At 42.6% G+C, this 27,304-nt stretch overlaps 1 protein-coding gene across 2 annotated transcripts in view; it reads right to left on the bottom strand.

Annotated features, from left to right (window-relative positions):
- Window positions 1-27,304, bottom strand: part of RFC1 (replication factor C subunit 1) — a 430,548-nt gene that overhangs the window by 25,550 nt on the left and 377,694 nt on the right. For both annotated transcript variants that reach the window (XM_053704049.1, XM_053704048.1), the window contains exons 21-23: window positions 10,139-10,293; window positions 9,936-10,053; window positions 9,503-9,648 (exon numbers count right to left, since the gene is read on the bottom strand). In XM_053704049.1, the coding sequence (XP_053560024.1) occupies window positions 9,503-9,648; window positions 9,936-10,053; window positions 10,139-10,293 (419 nt within the window). The remainder of the gene's footprint in view (window positions 1-9,502; window positions 9,649-9,935; window positions 10,054-10,138; window positions 10,294-27,304) is intronic.

The following is a 27,304-nucleotide window of genomic DNA, read 5'->3' as shown; positions in this document are numbered from 1 at the left end:
CTTTATAAATAAAGTGCCCAACCATAGCTTAAGAGTGTCATAATAAAATAAGACTTACTTACACCAAGACACTCATCTACATATAGTAGATAGCCAAACCAGTACTGAAACGAGAATCAATAGAGGTAATGGTATATTAGAGTATATCGTCGATCTGAAAAGGGAGGTAGGAGAAGAAATCTCTACGACCGATAACAGAGAACCTATGAAATAGATCCCGTAGAAGGAGACCATGGTATTCAAATAGGCAATACTCTCTTCACATCCCTCTGACATTTACTGCACTCTGAGAGGAAAACCGGGCTCCAGCCTGCTGCGAAGCGCATATCAACGAAGAATCTAGCACAAACTTACTTCACCACCTCCACGGGAGGCAAAGTTTGTAAAACTGAATTGTGGGTGTGGTGAGGGGTGTATTTATAGGCATTTTGAGGTTTGGGAAACTTTGCCCCTCCTGGTAGGAATGTATATCCCATACGTCACTAGCTCATGGACTCTTGCTAATTACATGAAAGAAACTATTATTATATGCAAAACAGTATGTCAAGTAATGAACTCAAACAGCAGCTCTAGGCTAGCATCAAATTTGAAATATGCTACACAATAATGTTATTGAAAAAGTAAATTTATGCTTACCTGATAAATTAATTTCTTCTATGGTAAGACGAGTCCACGGATTTATCCTTTACTTGTGGGATATTATCCTCCTACTAACAGGAAGTGTCAAAGAGCACCACAGCAGAGCTGTCTATATAGCTCCTCCCTTAGCTCCACCCACCAGTCATTCAACCGAAGGTACAGGAAGGAAAAGGAGAAACTACAAGGTGCAGAGGTGACAAGTTTAAATCAAAAAAATATAATCTGTCTTATAATGACAGGGTGGGCCGTGGACTTGTCTTACCATAGAAGAAATTAATTTATCAGGTAAGCATAAATTTACTTTTCTTCTATAAAGGTAAGACAAGTCCACGGATTCATCCTTTACTTGTGGGATAAAATACCAAAGCTACAGGACACGGATGAATGGGAGGGACAAGACAGATGGTTAAACAGAAGGCACCACTGCTTGAAGAACTTTTCACCCAAAAATAGCCTCCGAAGAAGCAAAAGTATCAAATTTGTAAAATTTGTAAAAGGTATGAATTGAAGACCAAGTTGCAGCCTTACAAATCTGTTCAACAGAAGCATAATTTTAAAAGCCCATGTGGAAGCCACCGCTCTAGTAGAGTGAGCTGTAATTCTTTCAGGAGGCTGCTGTCCAGCAGTCTCGTATGCCAAACAGATGATGCTTTTCAGCCAAAAGGCAAGAGAGGTAGCTGTAGCTTTTTGACCTCTAAGTCTTCCAGAATAGACAACAAACAAAGAAGATGTTTGATGGAAATCTTTGGTCGCTTGCAAATAAAACTTTAAAGCATGAACCACGTTTAAGTTGTGCAATAGACGCTCCTTCTTAGAGGAAGGATTAGGACACAGAGAAGGAACAACAATTTCTTGATTAATATTCTTATTAGTAACAACCTTAGGAAGGAATCCAGGTTTGGTACGCAAAACCACCTTATCAGCATGGAAAACAAGATAAGGCGAGTCGCATTGCAATGCAGGTAAGTTCAGAAACTCTTCGAGCCGAAGAGATAGCAACTAAAAACAGAACTTTCCAAGATAGAAGCTTAATATCTATGGAATGCATAGGTTCAAACGGAACCCCTTGAAGGACCTTAAGAACTAAATTCAAACTCCATGGCGGAGCAACATGTTTAAACACAGGCTTGATTCTAACTAAAGCCTGACAGAATGACTGAACGTCTGGAACATCTGCCAGACGTTTGTGCAGTAGAATTGATAAAGCAGATATCTGTCCCTTTAAGGAACTAGCTGATAGCCCCTTCTCCAATCCTTCTTGGAGAAAGGACAAAATCCTAGGAATCCTGATCCTACTCCATGAGTAGCCTTTGGATTCGCACCAATAAAGATATTTATGCCATATCTTATGATAAATTTTCCTGGTGACAGGCTTTTGAGCCTGAATCAAGGTATCTATGACCGACTCAGAGAACCCCCGCTTGTATAAGATCAAGCGTTCAATCTCCAAGCAGTCAGTCGCAGAGAAACTAGATTTGGATGCTGGAACGGACCTTGAATCAGAAGGTCCTGTCTCAGTGGCAGAGTCCATGGTGGAAGAGATGACATGTCCACCAGGTCTGCATACCAAGTCCTGCGTGGCCACGCAGGTGCTATCAAAATCCCTGAAGCTCTCTCCTGTATTATTCTGGCAATCAAATGAGGAAGGAGAGGAAATGGTGGAAACACATAAGCCAGGTTGAACGACCAGGGTACTGCTAGAGCATCTATCAGTACTGCCTGAGGATCCTTTGACCTGGACCTGTATCAAAGAAGTTTGGCATTCTGACGAGACGCCATCAGATCCAATTCTGGTGTGCCCCATTGCTGAATCAACTGTGCAAACACCTCCGGATGGAGTTCCCATTCCTTGGATGAAAAGTCTGACGACTTAGAAAATCCGCTTCCCAGTTCTCCACTCCTGGGATATAGATTGCTGATAGATGGCAAGAGTGAGTCTCTGGCCATTGAATTATTTTGGTAACCTCTATCATCGCTAGAGAACTCTTTGTTCCCCCCTGATGATTGATATATGCTACAGTCGTGATATTCTCCGACTGGAATCTTATGAATCTGGCCGACGCCAGTTGAGGCCACGACTGAAGCGCGTTGAATATCGCTCTCAGTTCTAGAATATTTATTGGGAGGAGAGCCTCCTCCTGAGTCCACAATCCCTGTGCTTTCAGGGAATTCCAGACTGCACCCCAGTCCAATAGGCTGGCATCCGTTGTCACTATGACCCACGCTGGCCTGCGGAAACATTCCCTTGGACAGATGATCCTGTGACAACCACAAAAGAAGAGTCTCTGGTCTCTTGGTCCAGATTTATCTGAGGAGATAAATCTTCATAATCCCCATTCCACTGTTTGAGCATGCAAAGTTGCAGTGGTCTGAGATGCAAGCGAGCAAACGGAACTATGTCCATTGCCGCTACCATTAAGCCGATTACCTCCATACACTGAGCCACTGACGGGCGAGGAATGGAATGAAGAGCTTGGCAGATGGATAGAATTTTTGATTTCCTGACCTCCGTCAGAAAAATCTTCATGTCCACCGAATCTATCAAGAGTTCCCAGGAAAGGAACTCTTGTGAGAGAGATAAGTGAACTCTTTTGTATATGTTCACCTGCCACCCGTGAGATCTTAGAAAAGCCACCACGATGCCCGTGTGAGACTTGGCTAGTTGGAGAGTTGACACCTGGATTAAGATATTGTTCAGATAAGGCGCCACAGCTATGCCCCGCGTCCTTAGAACCGCCAGAAGGGACCCTAGCACCTATGTAAAAATTCTGGGAGCTGTGGCCAACCCAAAGGGAAGACCCACAAACTGGTAATGCTTGTCCAGAAAGGAGAACCTGAGGAACTGGTGATGATCTTTGTGGATAGGAATGTGTAGATACGCATCCCTTAAGTTCACAGTGGTCATATATTGACCCTCCTGGATCATTGGCAAAATAGTCTGAATGGTCTCCATCTTGAAGGATGGGACTCTGAGGAATATGTTTAGGATCTTGAGATCTAAAACTGGTCTGAAGGTTCCCTCTTTTTTGGGAACCACAAACAGATTGGAGTAGAACCCTTGCCCCTGTTCTGTTTTTGGAACTGGGCAGATCACTCCCATGGTATATAGGTCTTCTACACAGCGTAAGAACGCCTCTCTTTTTGTCTGGTTTACAGACAATTGAGAAAGATGGAATCTCCCCCTTGGGGGAGAATCTTTGAAATCTAGAAGATACCCCTGGGTTACTATTTCTAAAGCCCAGGAGTCCTGAACGTCTCTTGCCCAAGCCTGAGCGAAGAGAGAAAGTCTGCCCCCTACTAGATCCGGTCTCGGATCCGGGGCTACCCCTTCATGCTGTCTTGGTGGCAGCAGCGGGCTTCTTGGCCTGTTTACCCTTGTTCCAAGTCTGGTTAGGTCTCCAGACTGACTTGGATTGAGCAAAATTCCCCTCTTGCTTTGCGGCAGGGGAAGAGGTAGAGGGACCACCTTTGAAGTTCCGAAAGGAACGAAAATTATTTTGTTTGATCCTCATCTTATTCGTCTTATCCTGAGGAAGGGCATGGCCTTTCCCTCCAGTGATGTCTGAAAGGACCTCTTTCAGTTCAGGCCCAAATAGGGTCTTACCCTTGAAAGGGATGGCTAAAAGCTTAGCTTTTGATGACACATCAGCAGACCAGGACTTAAGCCATAACGCTCTACACGCTAAAACCTGAATTCTTCGCCGCTAATTTAGCCAATTGAAAAGCGGCATCTGAAATGAAAGAATTAGCTAGCTTGAGAGCCCTAATTCTATCCAGAATATCATCTAATGGGGTCCCGACCTGAAGAGCCTCCTCCAGAGCCTCGAACCAAAAGGACGCTGCAGTAGTTACAGGAACAATGTACGCTATAGGTTGGAGAAGAAAACCTTGGTGAACAAATATTTTCTTCAGGTTATCCATAGGATCTCTGAAAGCACAACTGTCCTCGATAGGTATAGTTGTAAGCTTAGCCAGGGTAGAAATAGCTCCCTCCACCTTAGGGACCGTCTGCCACGAGTCCTGCACGGCGTCAGATATGGGAAACATTTTCTTAAAAGTAGGAGGGGGAGCGAACGGAATACCAGGTCTATCCCACTCCTTCGTAACAATTTCCGAAATGCTCTTAGGGACCGGAAAAACAGTGTAGACAGGAACCTCTAGGAATCTGTCCATTTTACACAATTTCTCTGGAACTACAATAGGGTCACAATCATCCAGAGTCGCTAAAACCTCCCTGAGCAATAAGCGGAGGTGTTCTAGTTTAAATTTAAAAGCCATCATATCTGAATCTGTCTGAGGGAACATATTTCCTGAATCAGAAATCTCTCCCTCAGCCAGCAAATCCCTCACTTCAGAACATTGTGAGGGTACATCGGAAATGGCTAATAAAGCGTCAGAGGGCTCAGCATTTGTTCGCACAGCAGACCTACTGCGCTTCCCCTGCAACCCCGGCAGCTTAGATAAAACCTCTGTGAGGGTAGTATTCATAACTGCGGCCATATCTTGCATGGTGAAAGAATTAGACGCACTAGAAGTACTTGGCGTCGTTTGTGCGGGCGTAAACGGTTGTGACACTTGGGGAGAATTAGATGGCAAAACCTGATTCTCTTCTGACTGAGAATCATCCTGCGACATACTTTTAGTAGCTAAAATATGTTCTTTACAATTTATTGACCTTTTAGTGCATGAGGGACACATTCTAAGTGGAGGTATCACAATGGCTTCTAAACATATTGAACATTGACTTTCCTCAATGTCAGACATGTTGAACAGGCTAGTAATGACTAGAAACAAGCATGAAAACACTTTATTTAGTGAAAAAAATAACAATCTTAAACGGTACTGCGCCTTTAAGAGAAAAAAAAGCATACACGTTCTGCAAAAAAGCCTAAACATGCACCAAATTTTTCAAAATTTTGTATGTATACACAATATAGGTAGTTAAGATTGCACAACAATTTTTTTTTTTTTTTTAACAATTAACCCCTTAATTTCCAAACCGGATCGAAAACAGGCCCAGATCCGGGAAAAAAAACTCTCAGCACCTTGCCACAGCCATGTGGGGTAAAAGCTTCGATTTGGCCCAAAACATACAACAGGGCCCTCAGGAGTTAGAGCTTGCTGATAAAACTAACTGCGCATCTGTGGCGCGAAAATAGGCCCCGCCCATCTCACTCAATGTCTCCTCAGCTTTAAAGAACCGCACCAGAGCAGTTATAACTAGCCATGTGGGTTCTGAGACCCAAAAGTTAAGCCATGTGTGCCCTTAATAAAGTTTGCCCAAAACGTTATTGCCCACAAAAACGTTAAAGCACTCCCAAATCAAAAAACATTTGCTCACAAACATTTGCAATTCAGTGTCAACCATATTTGTAATTGGCCCCATATGCAAGCTAAGTAATGCCCTTCTTTTAGCTCTAGGATTACTGCTTACCATTACCCTCCTCGGTATAATGTCAGCCTTTCTGAAATACACAGTCTCTCCAGAAAAATATGACTGAACATACCTCATTGCTGCATAGCATGAAACCGTTCCTCACACTGAAGTTTCCTGTACTCCTCAGCCTCTGTGAGAACAGCAATGGACCTTAGTTACAAATGCTAAGATCATCATCCTCCAGGCAGCAGTCTTCATCCATCTGCTGCCTGAGAGTAAATAGTACACACCGGTACCATTTAAAATAAACTCTTGCTTGAAGAAATTAAAAACTAATATTTTATCACCTCTTTCACTTTACCCTTCCTAGTACTTAGAGTAGGCAAAGAGAATGACTGGGGGGTGGAGCTAAGGGAGGAGCTATATAGACAGCTCTGCTGTGGTGCTCTTTGCCACTTCCTGTTAGCAGGAGGATAATATCCCACAAGTAAAGGATGAATCCGTGGACTTGTCTTACCTTTATAGAAGAAATGCCATTTTCGTCCAAAACATTTCTGCGGCCAAAATTTCGGTGCATCCCTAGTTCTCGGTGCCCTTCTATCTGTAATAAGAGAGCAGGGTATTGCGGTGTTTCCTTATTTGGACGATATCTTGGTACTAGCTTAATCTTTTCATTTAGCAGAATCTTACACAAAACAATTAATGTTGTTTCTTCAAAGACATGGTTGGAGGATCAATTTACCAAAGAGTTTCTTGATTCCTCAAACAAACAAAGGTCACCTTCTTAGGTTTCCAGATAGAGAAAGAGTCATGGACCCTGAATCTAACAGACAAGAGACAAATGAAATTGATCTTAGCTTGTCTAAACCTTCAGTGTCTATGTGCATTTAAGTTTTAGGTCTCATGATTGCAGCATCAGACACAATCCCCTTTGCTCGTTTTCATATGAGACGTCTACAGCTTTGCATGTTGCACCAGTGGTGCAGGGATTATACTCGTATATCACAGTTGATATACTTAAATCCCAACACTCAACTCTCTCTGACTTGGTTAAACCATCACCTTATTGTTCAAGGGGCTTCCTTTGTTCGTCCTTCCTGGACTGTGATCACAACAGATGCAAGTCTTACAGGTTGGGGAGCTGTCTGTGGGTCTCTGACAGCACAAGGGGTTCGGAATCCTCAAGAGGCAAGGTTACCAATCAATATTTTAGAACTCTGTGCTATTTTCAGAGCTCTTCAGGCTTGGCCTCTATTGAAGAGAAAACTTTGCATTTGTTTTCAAACAGACAATATCACAACAGTGGCATATGTCAATCATTAAGGGGGGACTCGCAGTCCTTTGTCAAATCTCTGCCATTCATATCCCAGGTGTAGACAATTGGGAAGCGGATTATCTCAGCAGTCATTCTCTACATCCGGGGGAGTTGTCTCTCCATCCAGATGTGTTTTTTCAACTTGTACAGAGTTGGGATCTTCCAGAAATAGATCTGATGGCCTCTTGTCTAAAGAAGAACATTCCCAGATACCATTCCAGGTCCAGGGATCCTCAGTTGGAAATGATGGATGCTCTGGCACTTCCCTGGTTTTACCAACCTGCTTACATTTTTCCTCCTCTGGTTCTTCTTCCAAAAGGTGACAATCATGTGTTTATGATAGCACAAGCATGGCTCACAGATTTTGGTATGCAGACCTTGTCCGAATGTCCAGTTGCGAGCCTTGGTCCCTTCCTATAAGACCAGACCTTCTGTCTCAAGGCCCAGTTTTCCACCAGGATCTCAAAATCTCTAAATTTGAAGGCATGGAAATTGAACACTTAGTTCTTAGTCATAGAGGTTTCTCTAATTAACACTATGATACTGGCTCGTAAGTCTGTTTCAAGGAATATTTATCATAGGGTTTGGAAAACCTATATTTCATGGTGTTCCACTCATGATTATTCTTGGCATTCTTTTAGAATTCCTAGTATTCTACAGTTTTTTCAGGATGGTTTGGATAAAGGTTTGTCTGCAAATACTTTGAAAGGACAAATATCTGCTCTGTCTTATTTCATAGAAAGATTGCTAAGCTTCCTGATACTCACTGTTTTGTTCAGGCTTTGATATGTATCAAACCTGTTATTAAATCAATTTCTCCTCCTTGGAGTCTCAATTTGGTTTTAAAGATTTTGCAGGCTCCTCCTTTTCAGCCTATACATTCTTTGGATATTAAACTATAGTATTTTCTTGGAAAGTGTTATTTCTTTTGGCTATCTCTTCTGCTAGAAAATTTTCTGAATTGTTTGCTCTCTCTTGTGAGTCTCTTTTTCTGATTTTTCATCCAGATTAAGCTGTTGTGCGGACTTTGTTTAAATTTTTACCTAAAGTTGTGAATTCTAACATCATCAATAAGGAAATTATTGTTCCTTCCTTGTGTCCTAATCATAAGAATACTCTTGAAAGGTTTTTACATTTTTTGGATTTGGTAAGAGCTTTGAAATATTATGTTGAGGCTACTAAAGATTTCAGAAAGACTTCTAGTCTATTTGTTATTTTTTTGTTGTTCCAGAAAAAGGTCAGAAAGCCTCTGCCATTTCCTTGGCATCTTGGTTGAAGCTTTTGATTCACAAGGCTTATTTGGAGGCGAGGCGGGGCAGTCTCTGCCTCAGCGAATTACAGCTCATTCTACTAGATCAGTCGCCACATCTGGGGCTTTTAAGAATGAAGCTTCAGTTGTTCAAATTTGCAAAGCAGCAACTTGGTCTTCTTTGCATACCTTTACTAAATTTTACGATTTTGATGCGTTTGCTTCTTCGGAAGCAGCCTTTGGTAGAAAGGTTCTCCAGGCAGCTGTCTCAGTTTGATTCTAGTGCCTATGATTTGAGTTTTTTGAATTTTTCAAAGAAAACAATTCTTTTTTGGATTTAATTTATCAGCAGAAATAGCGGTTTTTATTGTATCCCTCCTTCTCTAGTGACTTGTGGACTTCCACATCTTGGGTATTATAGCCCATACTTTACTAGCTCTTGGACTCTTGCCACCTATATGAAAAAAACATAGTTTATGTAAGAACTTACCTGATAAATTCATTTCTTTCATGGTGGCAAGAATCCATGAGACCCACCCAACTTTTTGGGGGTTATGATTTTTTTTTTTTTATATATAAAAGCACTTCATTTATCCTGTTCTTTTTTATGCTTTTTCTCCTTTTACACCTCACTAACTTGGCTATACGTTAAACTGAGGTATGAGTGAGGTGAGAGGCGTATTTATAGGCATTTGAGGTTTACGAAACTTTGCCCCCTCCTGGTAGGAATGTATATCCAATACGTCACTAGCTCATGGACTCTTGCCACCATGAAAGAAATTAATTTATCAGGTAAGTTCTTACATAAATTATGTTTTCTGTCACAAGTTGGTAAAATGGAATAACCAGTAGTTGTTATGGTTACATATGATTAGGAACAGTGTGAAAAAACTGTATTGGCGGAATAAGGTCTGACGCTTACCGGAGGGACATGTGCATTGAGAGCTCCTGAGTTATGCGTTGATGTTTGGCTGTGGATGAATATTTCCCTAACCAGCTTGGAAAAGTGGGAAACTGTGACATAAAGCCTCTCATCAATTCTCCTGGCAAAACACTGGCATATATTGCCTGCAGATTAACAAAAAGAAATAAATAAAAAAAGTTCAAAGTGCATGTCTAAAAAATGAGAAGCAGGTGACTAACATAATAGATAGGTAATATATTCAATGCTAAAAAAACATGCTTATTTAAACTTTCAGTAGACTGAAAACATTGAATAGAGATCCTTGTAATTGTTATTTAAAAAAAAAAAAAGCCCTATGTAAAACCTACCTCTTTTTTATTTATTCTTGGCCACCACTGACAATGGATTTTTTAGATTTTATTACTAAAAACAAAATGTCAGACATGTTTACCTGTGTAGGCAAGAGGCTCCAGGTTTGTTGGCTGCGAATCACCTTGTCAACAAGATCACCATCACATATACTATCTGCTGTTTTGCTCAGGAGAAGTAAGTGCTTTTTCAAGTTCCCACTAAGATTATAAAAAAGGAAAACAGATTGATGGAAAACTGGATCAACATAACAAAACCAAGAATAAACTTGTGTTCTATACTGACCCAGCAGCAGCAGGCTTCACATGGACGTAGTTTTCTTGGACGAATAGTGGTGACAAAGAATAATCGTGGAAAAACAGGTCAGACTTGTCTATAAGTGTCATATGAGCAGTTTCGTCGCCGATGCTAAATACCTTTCGAACAACGTCAAAAGGACCCTAAAAGGAAGAAAAAGAAAAATCTATGCTTTTCTGATAACATTTATTTCTTTCATGATGGTGAAAAACTATCAAATGTTGGGTATGTTTCCTGTCCACCAGGAGGAGGCAAAACACCCCATTGCAGAGCTTTGCTCCACCCCATCTCTCAGCACTTCCCTAACATCTTTAGTTGTACCTATGACAAAGCAGAGTAGGGAAGCTATAAAAAAGTAAAACCAAAGCAGCCATATGAAGTGCAAAAACATAATTTATGCTTACCTGATAAATTCCTTTCTCCTGTAGTGTAGTCAGTCCACGGGTCATCCATTACTTATGGAATATTTCTCTTCCTAACAGGAAACTGCAAGAGAATTACCCAGCAGAGCTTGCTATATAGCTCCTCCCCTCACCTATCATACTCAGTCATTCGACCAAAGCAGACGAGAAAGGAGGAACCACAGGGTACAGTGGTGACTGGAGTTTAATTAAAATTTAGACCTGCCGTAAAAACAGGGCGGGCCGTGGACTGACTACACTACAGGAGAAAGGAATTTATCAGGTAAGCATAAATTATGTTTTCTCCTGTTAAGTGTAGTCAGTCCACGGGTCATCCATTACTTATGGAATACCAATACCAAAGCTAAAGTACACGGATGAAGGGAGGGACAAGGCAGGAACATTAAACAGAAGGAACCACTGCCTGAAGTACCTTTCTCCCAAAAATAGCCTCCGACGAAGCAAAAGTGTCAAATTTGTAAAATTTTGAAAAAGTGTGAAGCGAAGACCAAGTCGCAGCCTTGCAAATCTGTTCAACAGAGGCCTCATTTTTAAAGGACCAGGTGGAAGCCACAGCTCTAGTAGAATGAGCTGTAATCCTTTTAGGAGGCTGCTGTCCAGCAGTCTCATAGGCTAAGCGTATTATGCTACGAAGCCAAAAAGAGAGAGAGGTAGCCGAAGCCTTTTGACCTCTCCTCTGTCCAGAGTAAACGACAAACAGGGAAGAAGTTTGACGAAAATCCTTAGTTGCCTGCAAATAGAATTTCAGGGCACGGATTACGTCCAGATTATGCAAAAGTCGTTCCTTCTTTGAAGAAGGGTTAGGACACAGAGATGGAACAACAATCTCTTGATTGATATTCCTGTTAGTAACTACCTTAGGTAAGAACCCAGGTTTAGTACGCAGGAGAATCACAATGTAAGGCAGATAACTCAGAGACTCTTCGAGCCGAGGAAATAGCCATCAAAAACAGAACTTTCCAAGATAACAACTTGATATAAATGGAATGAAGGGGTTCAAATGGAACGCCTTGAAGAACATTAAGAACTAAGTTTAAGCTCCACGGCGGAGCAACAGACTTAAACACAGGCTTAATCCTAGTTAAAGCCTGAACGTCTGGAACTTCAGCCAGACGTTTGTGTAGAAGAATAGACAGAGCAGAAATCTGTCCCTTTAACGAACTAGTAGATAAGCCCTTTTCTAAACCCTCTTGTAGAAAGGACAATATCCTAGGAATCCTAACCTTACTCCATGAGTAACTCTTGGATTCGCACCAACGTAAATATTTACGCCATATTTTATGGCAAATTTTTCTGGTAACAGGCTTCCTAGCCTGTATTAAGGTATCAATAACCGACTCCGAGAAGCCACGCTTTGATAGAATCAAACGTTCAATCTCCATGCAGTCAGCCTCAGAGAAATTAGATTTGGATGTTTGAAAGGACCCTGAATTAGAAGGTCCTGTCTCAGAGGCAGAGACCACGGTGGACAGGACGACATGTCCACTAGGTCTGCATACCAGGTCCTGCGTGGCCACGCAGGCGCTATTGGAAACACATAAGCCATGTTGAAGACCCAAGGGGCTGTCAGAGCATCTATCAGCACCGCTCCCGGGTCCCTGGACCTGGATCCGTAACAAGGAAGCTTGGCGTTCTGACGAGACGCCATGAGATCCAGATCTGGTTTGCCCCAACGACGAATCAGTTGAGCAAAGACCTCCGGATGGAGCTCCCACTCTCCCGGATGAAAAGTCTGGCGACTTAGAAAATCCGCCTCCCAGTTCTCCACGCCTGGGATGTAGATCGCTGACAGGTGGCAAGAGTGAGACTCTGCCCAGCGAATTATCTTTGAGACTTCCAACATCGCTAGGGAACTTCTGGTTCCCCCTTGATGGTTGATGTAAGCCACAGTCGTGATGTTGTCTGACTGAAATCTGATGAACCTCAGAGTTGCTAACTGAGGCCAAGCTAGGAGAGCATTGAATATAGCTCTTAACTCCAGAATATTTATTGGGAGGAGTTTCTCCTCCTGAGTCCATAATCCCTGAGCTTTCAGGGAATTCCAGACTGCTCCCCAGCCTAGAAGGCTGGCGTCTGTTGTTACAATCGTCCAATCTGGCCTGCGAAAGGTCATCCCCTTGGACAGATGTGGCCGAGAGAGCCACCATAGAAGAGAATATCTGGTCTTTTGATCCAGATTTAGTAGGGGGGACAAATCTGAGTAATCCCCGTTCCACTGACTTAGCATGCACAATTGCAGCGGTCTGAGATGCAGGCGCGCAAATGGTACTATGTCCATTGCCGCTACCATTAAGCCGATTACTTCCATGCACTGAGCTACTGACGGGTGTGGAATGGAGTGAAGGACACGGCAAGCATTTAGAAGTTTTAATAACCTGGCCTCTGTCAGGTAAATTTTCATCTCTACAGAATCTATAAGAGTCCCTAGAAAGGGAACTCTTGTAAGTGGTAATAGAGAACTCTTTTCCACGTTCACCTTCCACCCATGCGACCTCAGAAATGCCAGAACTATCTCTGTATGAGACTTGGCAGTTTGAAAACTTGACGCTTGTATCAGAATGTCGTCTAGGTACGGAGTCACCGCTATGCCTTGCGGTCTTAGTACCGCCAGAAGTGATCCTAGAATTTTTGTAAAGATTCTTGGGGCCGTAGCTAATCCGAAGGGAAGAGCTACAAACTGGTAATGCCTGTTCAGGAAGGCAAATCTCAGATACCGGTAATGGTCCTTGTGAATCGGTATGTGAAGGTAGGCATCCTTTAAGTCCACCGTGGTCATGTACTGACCCTCTTGGATCATGGGAAGGATAGTTCGAATAGTTTCCATTTTGAATGATGGAACTCTTAGAAATTTGTTTAGGATTTTTAAGTCCAAGATTGGTCTGAAGGTTCCCTCTTTTTTGGGAACCACAAATAGATTTGAATAGAATCCCTGCCCGTGTTCCGTCCGCGGAACTGGGTGGATTACCCCCATTAGTAAGAGGTCTTGTACACAGCGTAGAAACGCCTCTTTCTTTGTTTGGTTTGCTGATAACCTTGAAAGATGAATTCTCCCCCGTGGAGGAGAAGTTTTGAAGTCCAGGAGATATCCCTGAGATATGATCTCCAACGCCCAGGGATCCTGGACATCCCTTGCCCAAGCCTGGGCGAAGAGAGAAAGTCTGCCCCCCACTAGATCCGTTTCCGGATAGGGGGCCCTGTCTTCATGCTGTCTTAGGGGCGGAAGTAGGCTTTCTGGCCTGCTTGCCCCTGTTCCAGGACTGGTTAACTTTCCAGCCCTGCCTGTAACGAGCAACAGCTCCTTCCTGTTTTGGAGCGGAGGAAGTTGATGCTGCTCCTGCCTTGAAGTTACGAAAGGCACGAAAATTAGACTGTTTGGCCTTTGATTTGGCCCTGTCCTGAGGTAGAGCATGGCCCTTACCTCCCGTAATGTCAGCAATAATTTCTTTCAAGCCGGGCCCGAATAAGGTCTGCCCTTTGAAAGGAATATTAAGCAATTTGGATTTAGAAGTCACGTCAGCTGACCAGGATTTAAGCCACAGCGCTCTGCGCGCTTGAATGGCGAATCCGGAGTTCTTAGCCGTAAGTTTGGTTAAGTGTACGACGGCATCAGAAACAAATGAGTTAGCTAGCTTAAGGGTTTTAAGCTTGTTCATAATTTCATCCAATGGAGCTGTGCGAATGGTCTCTTCCAGAGACTCAAACCAGAATGCCGCCGCAGCAGTAACAGGCGCAATGCATGCAAGGGGTTGTAATATAAAACCTTGTTGAACAAACATTTTCTTAAGGTAACCCTCTAACTTTTTATCCATTGGATCTGAAAAGGCACAGCTATCCTCCACCGGGATAGTGGTGCGCTTAGCCAAAGTAGAAACTGCTCCCTCCACCTTAGGGACCGTCTGCCATAAGTCCCGTGTGGTGGTGTCTATTGGAAAAATTTTTCTAAATATAGGAGGTGGTGAAAAGGGCACACCGGGTCTATCCCACTCCTTGTTAACAATTTCTGTAAGCCTTTTAGTTATAGGAAAAACGTCAGTACACGCCGGTACCGCAAAATATTTATCCAGCCTACATACTTTCTCTGGAATTGCAACCGTGTTACAATCATTCAGAGCCGCTAATACCTCCCCTAGCAATACGCGGAGGTTCTCAAGCTTAAATTTAAAATTTGAAATCTCTGAATCCAGTTTACCCGGATCAGAGCCGTCACCCACAGAATGAAGCTCTCCGTCCTCATGTTCTGCAAATTGTGACGCAGTATCAGACATGGCTCTACCATTATCAGCGCGCTCTGTTCTAACTCCAGAGTGATCGCGCTTACCTCTTAATTCTGGCAATTTAGACAGTACTTCTGTCATAACAGTAGCCATGTCTTGCAAAGTGATTTGTATGGGCCGCCCTGATGTACTTGGCGCCACAATATCACGCACCTCCTGAGCGGGAGGCGAAGGTACTGACACGTGAGGAGAGTTAGTCGGCATAACTTCCCCCTCGTTGTCTGGTGATAATTTCTTAACATATAAAGTTTGACTTTTATTTAAAGTGACATCTATACATTGAGTGCACAAATTTCTATTGGGCTCCACATTGGCCTTTAAACATAGTGAACAAAGAGATTCATCTGAGTCAGACATGTTTAAACAAACTAGCAATGAGACTAGCAAACTTGGAAATACTTTTCAAAATTAATTTACAAGCAATATAAAAAAGTTACTGTGCCTTTAAGAAGCACAGAAAAACTAACACAGTTGAAATAACAATTATCAAAAATAGTTATAGCAACCAAATTTTCACAGTAAATGTATTAAGTTAGCAAAGGATTGCACCCACCAGCAAATGGATGATTAACCCCTTAGTACCCAAAAACGGATAACAATTATATAATTAACGTTTTTCTCACAGTCAAATACACTGTCACAGGACTACTGTGACTGATTACCTCCCTCAAAATGGATTTTGAAGACCCCTGAGCTCTGTAGAGACGATCTGGATCATGGAGGATGAAGTAGACAGATTGTGACTGAATTTTTACTGTGTAAAAAAGCGCTAAAAACAGAATTTATGCTTACCTGATAAATTACTTTCTCCAACGGTGTGTCCGGTCAACGGCGTCATCCTTACTTGTGGGATATTCTCTTCCCCAACAGGAAATGGCAAAGAGCACAGCAAAGCTGGTCACATGATCCCTCCTAGGCTCCGCCTACCCCAGTCATTCGACCGACGTACAGGAGGAATATATGCATAGGAGAAACCATATGATACCGTGGTGACTGTAGTTAGAGAAAATAATTCATCAGAACCGATTAAAAAAAAAACCAGGGCGGGCCGTGGACCGGACACACCGTTGGAGAAAGTAATTTATCAGGTAAGCATAAATTCTGTTTTCTCCAACATAGGTGTGTCCGGTCCACGGCGTCATCCTTACTTGTGGGAACCAATACCAAAGCTTTAGGACACGGATGAAGGGAGGGAGCAAATCAGGTCACCTAAATGGAAGGCACCACGGCTTGCAAAACCTTTCTCCCAAAAATAGCCTCTGAAGAAGCAAAAGTATCAAATTTGTAAAATTTGGCAAAAGTGTGCAGTGAAGACCAAGTCGCTGCCTTACATATCTGGTCAACAGAAGCCTCGTTCTTGAAGGCCCATGTGGAAGCCACAGCCCTAGTAGAATGAGCTGTGATTCTTTCAGGAGGCTGCCGTCCGGCAGTCTCATAAGCCAATCGGATAATGCTTTTAAGCCAAAAAGAAAGAGAGGTAGAAGTCGCTTTTTGACCTCTCCTTTTACCAGAATAAACAACAAACAAAGAAGATGTTTGCCTGAAATCTTTAGTGGCCTCTAAATAGAATTTTAGAGCACGGACTACGTCCAAATTGTGTAACAAACGTTCCTTCTTTGAAACTGGATTCGGACAAAGAAGGTACAACTATCTCCTGGTTAATATTTTTGTTGGAAACCACTTTCGGAAGAAAACCAGGCTTAGTACGCAAAACCACCTTATCTGCATGGAACACCAGATAGGGCGGAGAACACTGCAGAGCAGATAACTCAGAAACTCTTCTAGCAGAAGAAATAGCAACCAAAAACAAAACCTTCCAAGATAATAACTTAATATCTACGGAATGTAAGGGTTCAAACGGAACCCCTTGAAGAACTGAAAGAACTAGATTAAGACTCCAGGGAGGAGTCAAAGGTCTGTAAACAGGCTTGATTCTAACCAGAGCCTGAACAAACGCTTGAACGTCTGGCACAGCTGCCAGCCTTTTGTGAAGTAAAACAGATAAAGCAGAGATCTGTCCCTTCAGAGAACTTGCAGATAATCCTTTCTCCAAACCTTCTTGTAGAAAGGATAGAATCTTAGGAATTTTTAGTTTAATCTTTTATTTATAACAAAGTATTCATTACAACAAAACAATTTCAAGCAATAATTACACTCCAGTGGTCAAGATATTTTACATGGCAGGTTCAGTATCGTATTACATGATGGATTCTATAACAATCTTACAAGATCCGGGTTCTGCAAGTCCATATGAAAAATTGCATGTTCACATAAAGCGATTTTGTAATGGGTAAAGCTTAATTTCAGTGTGCTAAGAACATATTTTACATATTTCAACCTTATTTTCAACGATATTTAAACTCCAATAGTCAAAAACAAACTATACAGAAAGTTTTCTTGGTGAGGTTGTAGGGTTCATCTGATCAAGGTATATATAGTGATATCTATGCTTATATATCAATACTATAATAGTAGCTTCTTGTATATATCTCCTTTGCTATCTCAGAACTTGAAGTAAAGTTGGACAGTCAGATGGTTATGTCTAGGGTGTGTAGTCGGAAATGGGACTGTGTCGGTTTGGTTCTAGTATAATTTACTGTCCAGGTTCGGCTTCTTATCAGTCACAGCTAGTCCCTATATGACTTAAAGGGTATGTAGAGTGTTGAGGGATTAGATGGTGCGCTTCGTCTCGCTAGAGAGGAACTTTCATCTTTTACCGTGTGGTTCGTCCATATCAAAGGACGTTACTTGAGGAACTTAGTTCTGCTCAGTGTGATAGTAGGAATCCCAGAAATATAGCATTTCAGCGTAGAACTCTAATCTGCCAGTTTTGTAATAAAAGAATCTTTCTAGTGATAGATTCACTTCCATTTGTGTTTTCCACATTGATAAAGTTGGAGTGGACTCAGTTTTCCACATCCTTGGGATTAATTGTTTGGCGCTGCATATGGCCAGTTGAAATAGGGATGTGTACTGCTTAAACTGGAATTTGGGCGGGATATGAAATAAATATATCAAAGGGTCTAAAGCAATCTCATGATTTAATAACCTGCTCATTTCTTGGTTGATGTCTGTCCAGAATTTTAAAATCCTAGGGCACTCCCACCAGATATGGTAAGGTGTTCCTTCACTCAAGCACTTCCTCCAGCATCTATCTGATGCTTCTGGGAATATATATTTTAATCTATGGGGAGTGAGATACCACCGAAGCAAGAATTTGTAGTTAGTTTCTAGTAGGGTGGCTGAATGTGCTGATTTACTGGTATGTCGAAAGATATCAAGCCATTCTTCCTCCGAGAGTGTGTACGGAAGTTCTTTATGCCAAGATAGTATTGTAGAGATTTGTTTGGGGTCAGGGGGTGTGAGTAGGATTTGATATAGGGTGGATATAACGTGGGCTGAAGGTGAGCTGAAAGTGCAAAGTTTTTCGAAAGGGGTACGATCTCTTGTTGTGTGTTGTTTAAGTTTATGGGTGTGAACAAAATGTGTAAGTTGTAGATATTTGAACCAGTCAGTGAATTGTGTGATTCCTAAGTCCATTAATTGTTGTTTAGATATTAATTTGTTCGCTTCCAGTAGTGTATACAGTGGGAGGAGATTGTCTAGGCTGTTCTGTGATTTAGGTGTAACTAACATCCCTATTGGGAAGTCTGGGTTGGATAGAACAGTCGTCAAGGGAGAAGGGATAGTTGAGATATGTGGGTTTTTGGCTATAGTCCTAGACCAGACGGCAAAAGTTTCTCGTATTATAGGGTAGATTTTTGTCAAGGCTGGGTGATTCCCGTTCGGTTGCCAGCAGTATGCGCCAAGTTGGGGGGATCTAGTCAGGTCGTGTTCTAATAGCAACCAAATCTTGTTATTTTCGTTAGGGGTTGTACACCAGTCTATCACTCTTTTTAAGAAGACTGCTGTTCGGTATTTTATTACGTCTGGTACTCCCAATCCCCCATATGTTTTTGATAGGTAGAGAGTTGTTCTAGCTATTCTGGGAGGTTTCTTTTTCCAGATATATGAATTCATCACAGATTGGAGTCTATTAAAGTAGGTATAGAATCTTAGGAATTTTTATCTTGTTCCATGGGAATCCTTTAGATTCACACCAACAGATATATTTTTTCCATATCTTATGGTAAATTTTTCTAGTTACAGGCTTTCTAGCCTGAATCAGAGTATCTATTACAGAATCTGAAAACCCACGCTTTGATAAAATCAAGCGTTCAATCTCCAAGCAGTCAGTTGGAGGGAAACCAGATTCGGATGTACGAATGGACCTTGAACAAGAAGGTCCTGTCTCAAAGGTAGCTTCCATGGTGGAGCCGATGACATATTCACCAGGTCTGCATACCAAGTCCTGCGTGGCCACGCAGGAGCTATCAAGATCACCGAAGCCCTCTCCTGATTGATCCTGGCTACCAGCCTGGGAATGAGAGGAAACGGTGGGAATACATAAGCTAGGTTGAAGGTCCAAGGTGCTACTAGTGCATCTACTAGAGTCGCCTTGGGATCCCTGGATCTGGACCCGTAACAAGGAACCTTGAAGTTCTGACGAGAGGCCATCAGATCCAAGTCTGGAATGCCCCATAATCGAGTTATTTGGGCAAAGATTTCCGGATGGAGTTCCCACTCCCCCGGATGGAATGTCTGACGACTCAGAAAATCCGCTTCCCAATTTTCCACTCCTGGGATGTGGATTGCAGACAAGTGGCAGGAGTGATCCTCCGCCCATTGAATTATCTTGGTCACTACCTCCATCGCCAGGGAACTCCTTGTTCCCCCCTGATGGTTGATATAAGCAACTGTCGTCATGTTGTCTGATTGAAACCTTATGAATTTGGCCTTTGCTAGATGAGGCCAAGCTTTGAGAGCATTGAATATCGCTCTTAGTTCCAGAATGTTTATCGGGAGAAGAGATTCTTCCCGAGACCATAGACCCTGAGCTTTCAGGGGTTCCCAGACCGCGCCCCAGCCCACCAGACTGGCGTCGGTCGTGACAATGACCCACTCTGGTCTGCGGAAGTTCATTCCCTGTGACAGGTTGTCCAGGATCAGCCACCAACGGAGTGAATCTCTGGTCCTTTGATCCACTTGAATCGGAGACAAGTCTGTATAATCCCCATTCCACTGTCTGAGCATGCACAGTTGTAATGGTCTTAGATGAATTCGTGCAAAAGGAACTATGTCCATTGCTGCAACCATCAATCCTATTACTTCCATGCACTGCGCTATGGAAGGACGAAGAACAGAATGAAGTACTTGACAAGAGCTTAGAAGTTTTGATTTTCTGACCTCTGTCAGAAAAATCCTCATTTCTAAGGAGTCTATTATTGTTCCCAAGAAGGGAACTCTTGTTGACTGGGACAGAGAACTTTTTTCTATGTTCACTTTCCATCCGTGAGATCTGAGAAAGGCTAGGACGATGTCCGTATGAGCCTTTGCTTTTGACAGAGACGACGCTTGAATCAGGATGTCGACCAAGTACGTTACTACTGCAATGCCCCTTGGTCTTAGAACCGCTAGAAGGGACCCTAGTACCTTTGTGAAAATTCTCGGAGCAGTGGCTAATCCGAATGGAAGTGCCACAAACTGGTAATGCTTGTCGAGAAAAGCGAACCTTAGGAACTGATGATGTTCCTTGTGGATAGGAATATGTAGGTACGCATCCTTTAAATCCACCGTGGTCATAAATTGACCTTCCTGGATGGTAGGGAGGATCGTTCGAATGGTTTCCATTTTGAACGATGGAACCCTGAGAAATTTGTTTAGGATCTTGAGATCTAAAATTGGTCTGAATGTTCCCTCTTTTTTGGGAACTATGAACAGGTTGGAGTAAAACCCCATCCCTTGTTCTCCTATAGGAACTGGATGAATTACTCCCATCTTTAACAGGTCTTCTACACAATGTAAGAATGCCTGTCTTTTTATTTGGTTTGAAGATAATTGAGACCTGTGGAACCTTCCCCTTGGGGTAGTTCCTTGAATTCCAGGAGATAACCCTGAGAAACTATTTCTAGAGCCAAAGGATCCTGAACATCTCTTGCCCAGGCCTGAGCAAAGAGAGAAAGTCTGCCCCCCACCAGATCCGGTCCCGGATCGGGGGCCATCCCTTCATGCTGTTTTGGTAGCAGTGGCAGGCTTCTTGGCCTGCTTACCCTTGTTCCAGCCTTGCATCGGTCTCCAGGCTGGTTTGGGTTGAGAAGTATTACCCTCTTGCTTAGAGGATGTAGAATTAGAGGCTGGTCCGTTTCTGCGAAAGGGACGAAAATTAGGCTTATTTTTAGCCTTAAAAGACCTATCCTGAGGAAGGGCGTGGCCCTTTCCCCCGGTGATGTCTGAAATAATCTCTTTCAAATCAGGACCAAACAGTGTTTTAAAGCAGCAAACAAGGGAAAGTGAGTTAGGTGGAGAGTAACTGCGGTGATGTGTGTCAATCAACTTAAGAGCAGTGTGTTAATCAGCTAGCTCCCAAATCACAGTACATTCAGTGTTTGAATATTGACAGGATTATATAACCAGGTCCTGTGAGTTTTCCCTACCTCAGACATGGACCGGTGAGATATGTATGCCACCGCTAGATGCACATGTATAAATGAAAATGCAACAACACTAGATATCTAGTAAATATACGCCAAGAGTCCATACCTCATACCTGTGTGCTGCTGAATCCTGAGCGACAGTCCGTTGCGGCAATATATCCGTTCTCCTTATTATGTATGGATCGTCTCGTTCAGTTAGTATCCAGCTCCTGCGGTAAACCTGAGTGAGCTCTGATGGCTGCGGTGGGTGACTCCTCCTTCCGTTAGCGTCCCAGGTGATGGGCGTAAAGATGCGGTCAGGATATAAGTGCAATACCTGGCTGCTGTGCTACACTAGAGGCCGGTCAAATGAGAGCAAAGAGTGAAAAAGGAGCACAAGCAGCGGTTCAATGCACAAAAATTTATTTATTTACAAGTGGCAAACATAGCGCCTTAGCGCTCAGAGTGAAGAAAATTAACACGTTTGTCAAGCAAACAAACAAAACCGTGAGAGGGGAAAACACCCCGGGGTAAATACTGACAAAAATCAATGAGACTAGCGTTAAGAAAACAGGTATACGCGTATACCTGTTTTCTTAACGCTAGTCTCATTGATTTTTGTCAGTATTTACCCCGGGGTGTTTTCCCCTCTCACGGTTTTGTTTGTTTGCTTGACAAACGTGTTAATTTTCTTCACTCTGAGCGCTAAGGCGCTATGTTTGCCACTTGTAAATAAATTAATTTTTGTGCATTGAACCGCTGCTTGTGCTCCTTTTTCACTCTTTGCAAACAGTGTTTTACCCTTGAAAGGGATGTTAAGCAATTTTGTCTTGGAAGACACATCCGCTGACCAAGACTTTAGCCAAAGCGCTCTGCGCGCCACGATAGCAAACCCTGAATTCTTCGCCGCTAATCTAGCTAATTGCAAAGCGGCATCTAAAATAAAAGAGTTAGCCAATTTAAGTGCTTGAACTCTGTCCATAACCTCCTCATACGAAGATTATTTATTGAGCGACTTTTCTAGTTCTTCGAACCAGAAACACGCTGCCGTAGTGACAGGAACAATGCATGAAATTGGTTGTAGAAGGTAACCTTGCTGAACAAACATCTTTTTAAGCAAACCCTCTAATTTTTTATCCATAGGATCTTTGAAAGCACAACTATCTTCTATGGGAATAGTAGTGCGTTTGTTTAGAGTAGAGACTGCCCCCTCGACCTTGGGGACTGTCTGCCATAAGTCCTTTCTGGGGTCGACTATAGGAAATAATTTCTTAAATATAGGGGGAGGAACAAAAGGTATGCCGGGCCTTTCCCACTCCTTATTTACTATGTCCGCCACCCGCTTGGGTATAGGAAAAACATCGGGGGGCACCGGAACCTCTAGGAACTTGTCCATCTTACATAATTTCTCTGGAATGACCAAATTGTCACAATCATCCAGAGTAGATAATACCTCCTTAAGCAGTGCGCGGAGATGTTCTAATTTAAATTTAAATGTTACAACATCAGGTTCAGCTTGTTGAGAAATTTTTCCTGAATCTGAAATTTCTCCCTCAGACAAAACCTCCCTCCTGGCCCCTTCAGATTGGTGTGAGGGTATGTCAGAACCGTTATCATCAGCGTCCTCTTGCTCTTCAGTGTTTAAAACAGAGCAATCGCGCTTTCTCTGATAAGTAGGCATTTTAGATAAAATGTTTGCAATAGAATTATCCATAACAGCCGTTAATTGTTGCATGGTAATAAGTATTGGCGCACTAGATGTACTAGGGGCCTCTTGTGTGGGCAAAACTGGTGTAGACACAGAAGGGGATGATGCAGTACCATGCTTACTCCCCTCATTTGAGGAATCATCTTGGGCAATATTATTATCTGTGGCATCATTGTCCCTACTTTGTTTGGACACTATGTCACAATTATCACATATATTTAAATGGGGAGAAACCTTGGCTTTCATACATATAGAACATCGCTTATCTGATGGTTCAGACATGTTAAACAGGCTTAAACTTGTCAACAAAGCACAAAAAACGTTTTAAAATAAAACCGTTACTGTCACTTTAAATTTTAAACAGAACACACTTTATTACTGAATATGCGAAAAAGCATGAAGGAATTGTTCAAAATTCACCAAAATTTCACCACAGTGTCTTAAAGCCTTAAAAGTATTGCACACCAAATTTGAAAGCTTTAACCCTTAAAATAACGGAACCGGAGCCGTTTTTACATTTAACCCCTATACAGTCCCAGGTATCTGCTTTGCTGAGACCCAACCAAGCCCAGAGGGGAATACGATACCAAATGACGCCTTCTATAAGCTTTTTCAGTGGTTCTTAGCTCCTCACACATGCATCTGCATGCCTTGCTTTCCAAAAACAACTGCGCATTAGTGGCGCGAAAATGAGGCTCTGCCTATGACTAGAAAAGGCCCCCATCTGAAAAAGGTGTCCATACAGTGCCTGCCGTTTTTTAACAACAATCCCCAAGATTATAATAACTATTAAGAGTTATAATCTGCCAAATATGCTTAGCAAAGTAATCGTTTTAGCCCAGAAAAATGTCTACCAGTTTTTTAAGCCCTTATAAAGCCCTTTATTCTTTTACTTAATCTAAGAAAATGGCTTACCGGTCCCCATAGGGGAAATGACAGCCTTCCAGCATTACAAAGTCTTGTTAGAAATGTGGCCAGTCATACCTCAGGCAGAAAAGTCTGCCAACTGCTTCCCCCAACTGAAGTTACTTCATCTCAACAGTCCTGTGTGGAAACAGCAATCGATTTTAGTAACGTTTGCTAAAATCATCTTCCTCTTACAAACAGAAATCTTCATCTCTTTTCTGTTTCAGAGTAAATAGTACATACCAGCACTATTTTAAAATAACAAACACTTGATTGAAGGATAAAAACTACATTTAAACACCAAAAAACTCTGAGCCATCTCCGTGGAGATGTTGCCTGTGCAACGGCAAAGAGAATGACTGGGGTAGGCGGAGCCTAGGAGGGATCATGTGACCAGCTTTGCTGGGCTCTTTGCCATTTCCTGTTGGGGAAGAGAATATCCCACAAGTAAGGATGACGCCGTGGACCGGACACACCTATGTTGGAGAAATAGGCCCCTCCCACTCATATTACAACAGTGGGGAAGCTCAGAAACTGTTTCTATGCAGAAAACAAAAATGGCCATGTGGTAAAAATCATGCCCTAATAAGTTTTATCACCAAGTACCTCACAAAAACGATTAACAAGCCAGTAAAACGTTTTAAACATACATTTAAAAGTTATGTATTATTATTTACAAGCCTGCTACCAGTCGCTTTTACTGCAGTTAAGGCTCATACATTATTTCAGTATTTACAGTATTTTCAGAGTCAATTCCATTCCTTAGAAAATACATTCAGTGCACACACACACACACACATCAGCCTGATACCAGTCGCTATCGCTGCATTTAAGGCTGAACTTACTTTACAATGGTATCAGCAGTATTTTCTCAGTCAATTCCATTCCTCAGAAAAACATAATTTATGCTTACCTGATAAATTCCTTTCTCCTGTAGTGTGGTCAGTCCACGGGTCATCATTACTTCTGGGATATTAACTCCTCCCCAACAGGAAGTGCAAGAGGATCACCCAGCAGAGCTGCTATATAGCTCCTCCCCTCTACGTCACACCCAGTCATTCGACCGAAAACCAACGAGAAAGGAGAAGCCAAAGGGTGCAGTGGTGACTGGAGTATAATTTAAAAATTTAGACCTGCCATAAAAAACAGGGCGGGCCGTGGACTGACCACACTACAGGAGAAAGGAATTTATCAGGTAAGCATAAATTATGTTTTCTCCTGTTAAGTGTGGTCAGTCCACGGGTCATCATTACTTCTGGGATACCAATACCAAAGCTAAAGTACACGGATGACGGGAGGGACAGGCAGGCTCTTTATATGGAAGGAACCACTGCCTGAAGAACCTTTCTCCCAAAAACAGCCTCCGAAGAAGCAAAAGTGTCAAATTTGTAAAATTTGGAAAAAGTATGAAGAGAAGACCAAGTTGCAGCCTTGCAAATCTGTTCAACAGAGGCCTCATTCTTAAAGGCCCAAGTGGAAGCCACAGCTCTAGTAGAATGAGCTGTAATTATTTCAGGAGGCTGCTGCCCAGCAGTCTCATAAGCTAAACGTATTATGCTACGAAGCCAAAAAGAGAGAGAGGTAGCAGAAGCTTTTTGACCTCTCCTCTGACCAGAATAAACGACAAACAGGGAAGACGTTTGTCGAAAATCTTTAGTTGCCTGTAAATAAAATTTCAGGGCACGGACTACATCTAGATTGTGTAGAAGACGTTCCTTCTTCGAAGAAGGATTAGGACACAAAGATGGAACAACAATCTCTTGATTGTTATTCCTGTTAGTGACCACCTTAGGTAAAAACCCAGGTTTAGTACGCAGAACTACCTTGTCTGAATGAAAAATCAGATAAGGAGAATCACAATGTAAGGCAGATAACTCAGAGACTCTTCGAGCCGAGGAAATAGCCATTAAAAACAGAACTTTCCAAGATAACAATTTGATATCAATGGAATGAAGGGGTTCAAACGGAACACCCTGTAAAACATTAAGAACTAAGTTCAAACTCCATGGTGGAGCAACAGTTTTAAACACAGGCTTAATCCTGGCCAAAGCCTGACAAAAAGCCTGAACGTCTGGAACCTCTGACAGACATTTGTGTAAAAGAATGGACAGAGCTGAAATCTGTCCCTTTAAGGAACTAGCGGATAAACCCTTTTCTAAACCTTCTTGTAGAAAGGACAATATCCTAGGAATCCTAACCTTACTCCATGAGTAACTTTTGGATTCGCACCAATATAAGTATTTACGCCATATTTTATGGTAAATCTTTCTGGTAACAGGCTTCCTAGCCTGTATTAAGGTATCAATTACTGACTCAGAAAAACCACGTTTTGATAAAATCAAGCGTTCAATTTCCAAGCAGTCAGCTTCAGAGAAATTAGATTTTGATGTTTGAAGGGACCCTGGATCAGAAGGTCCTGTCTCAGAGGCAGAGACCAAGGTGGACAGGATGACATGTCCACTAGATCTGCATACCAAGTCCTGCGTGGCCACGCAGGCGCTATTAGAATCACTGATGCTCTCTCCTGTTTGATTCTGGCAATCAATCGAGGAAGCATCGGGAAGGGTGGAAACACATAAGCCATCCCGAAGGTCCAAGGTGCTGTCAAAGCATCTATCAGAACCGCTCCCGGATCCCTGGATCTGGACCCGTAACAAGGAAGCTTGGCGTTCTGTCGAGACGCCATGAGATCTATCTCTGGTTTGCCCCAACGTCGAAGTATTTGGGCAAAGACCTCCGGATGAAGTTCCCACTCCCCCGGATGAAAAGTCTGACGACTTAGGAAATCCGCCTCCCAGTTCTCCACTCCCGGGATGTGGATTGCTGACAGGTGGCAAGAGTGAGATTCTGCCCAGCGAATTATCTTTGATACTTCCATCATTGCTAGGGAGCTTCTTGTCCCTCCTTGATGGTTGATGTAAGCTACAGTCGTGATGTTGTCCGACTGAAACCTGATGAACCCCCGAGTTGTTAATTGGGGCCAAGCCAGAAGGGCATTGAGAACTGCTCTCAATTCCAGAATGTTTATTGGCAGGAGACTCTCCTCCTGAGTCCATGGTCCCTGAGCCTTCAGAGAATTCCAGACAGCGCCCCAACCTAGTAGGCTGGCGTCTGTTGTTACAATTGTCCAATCTGGCCTGCTGAATGGCATCCCCCTGGACAGATGTGGCAGAGAAAGCCACCATAGAAGAGAATTTCTGGTCTCTTGATCCAGATTCAGAGTAGGGGACAAATCTGAGTAATCCCCATTCCACTGACTTAGCATGCACAATTGCAGCGGTCTGAGATGTAGGCGTGCAAAGGGTACTAAGTCCATTGCCGCTACCATTAAG

This window comes from Bombina bombina, chromosome 2, assembly GCF_027579735.1.
Source record: "Bombina bombina isolate aBomBom1 chromosome 2, aBomBom1.pri, whole genome shotgun sequence".
Classification (NCBI taxonomy): Eukaryota; Metazoa; Chordata; class Amphibia; order Anura; family Bombinatoridae; genus Bombina; species Bombina bombina.
The sequence above is the reverse complement of the archived record's forward strand: the minus strand, read 5'-3'. Positions and strand labels throughout refer to the sequence as shown.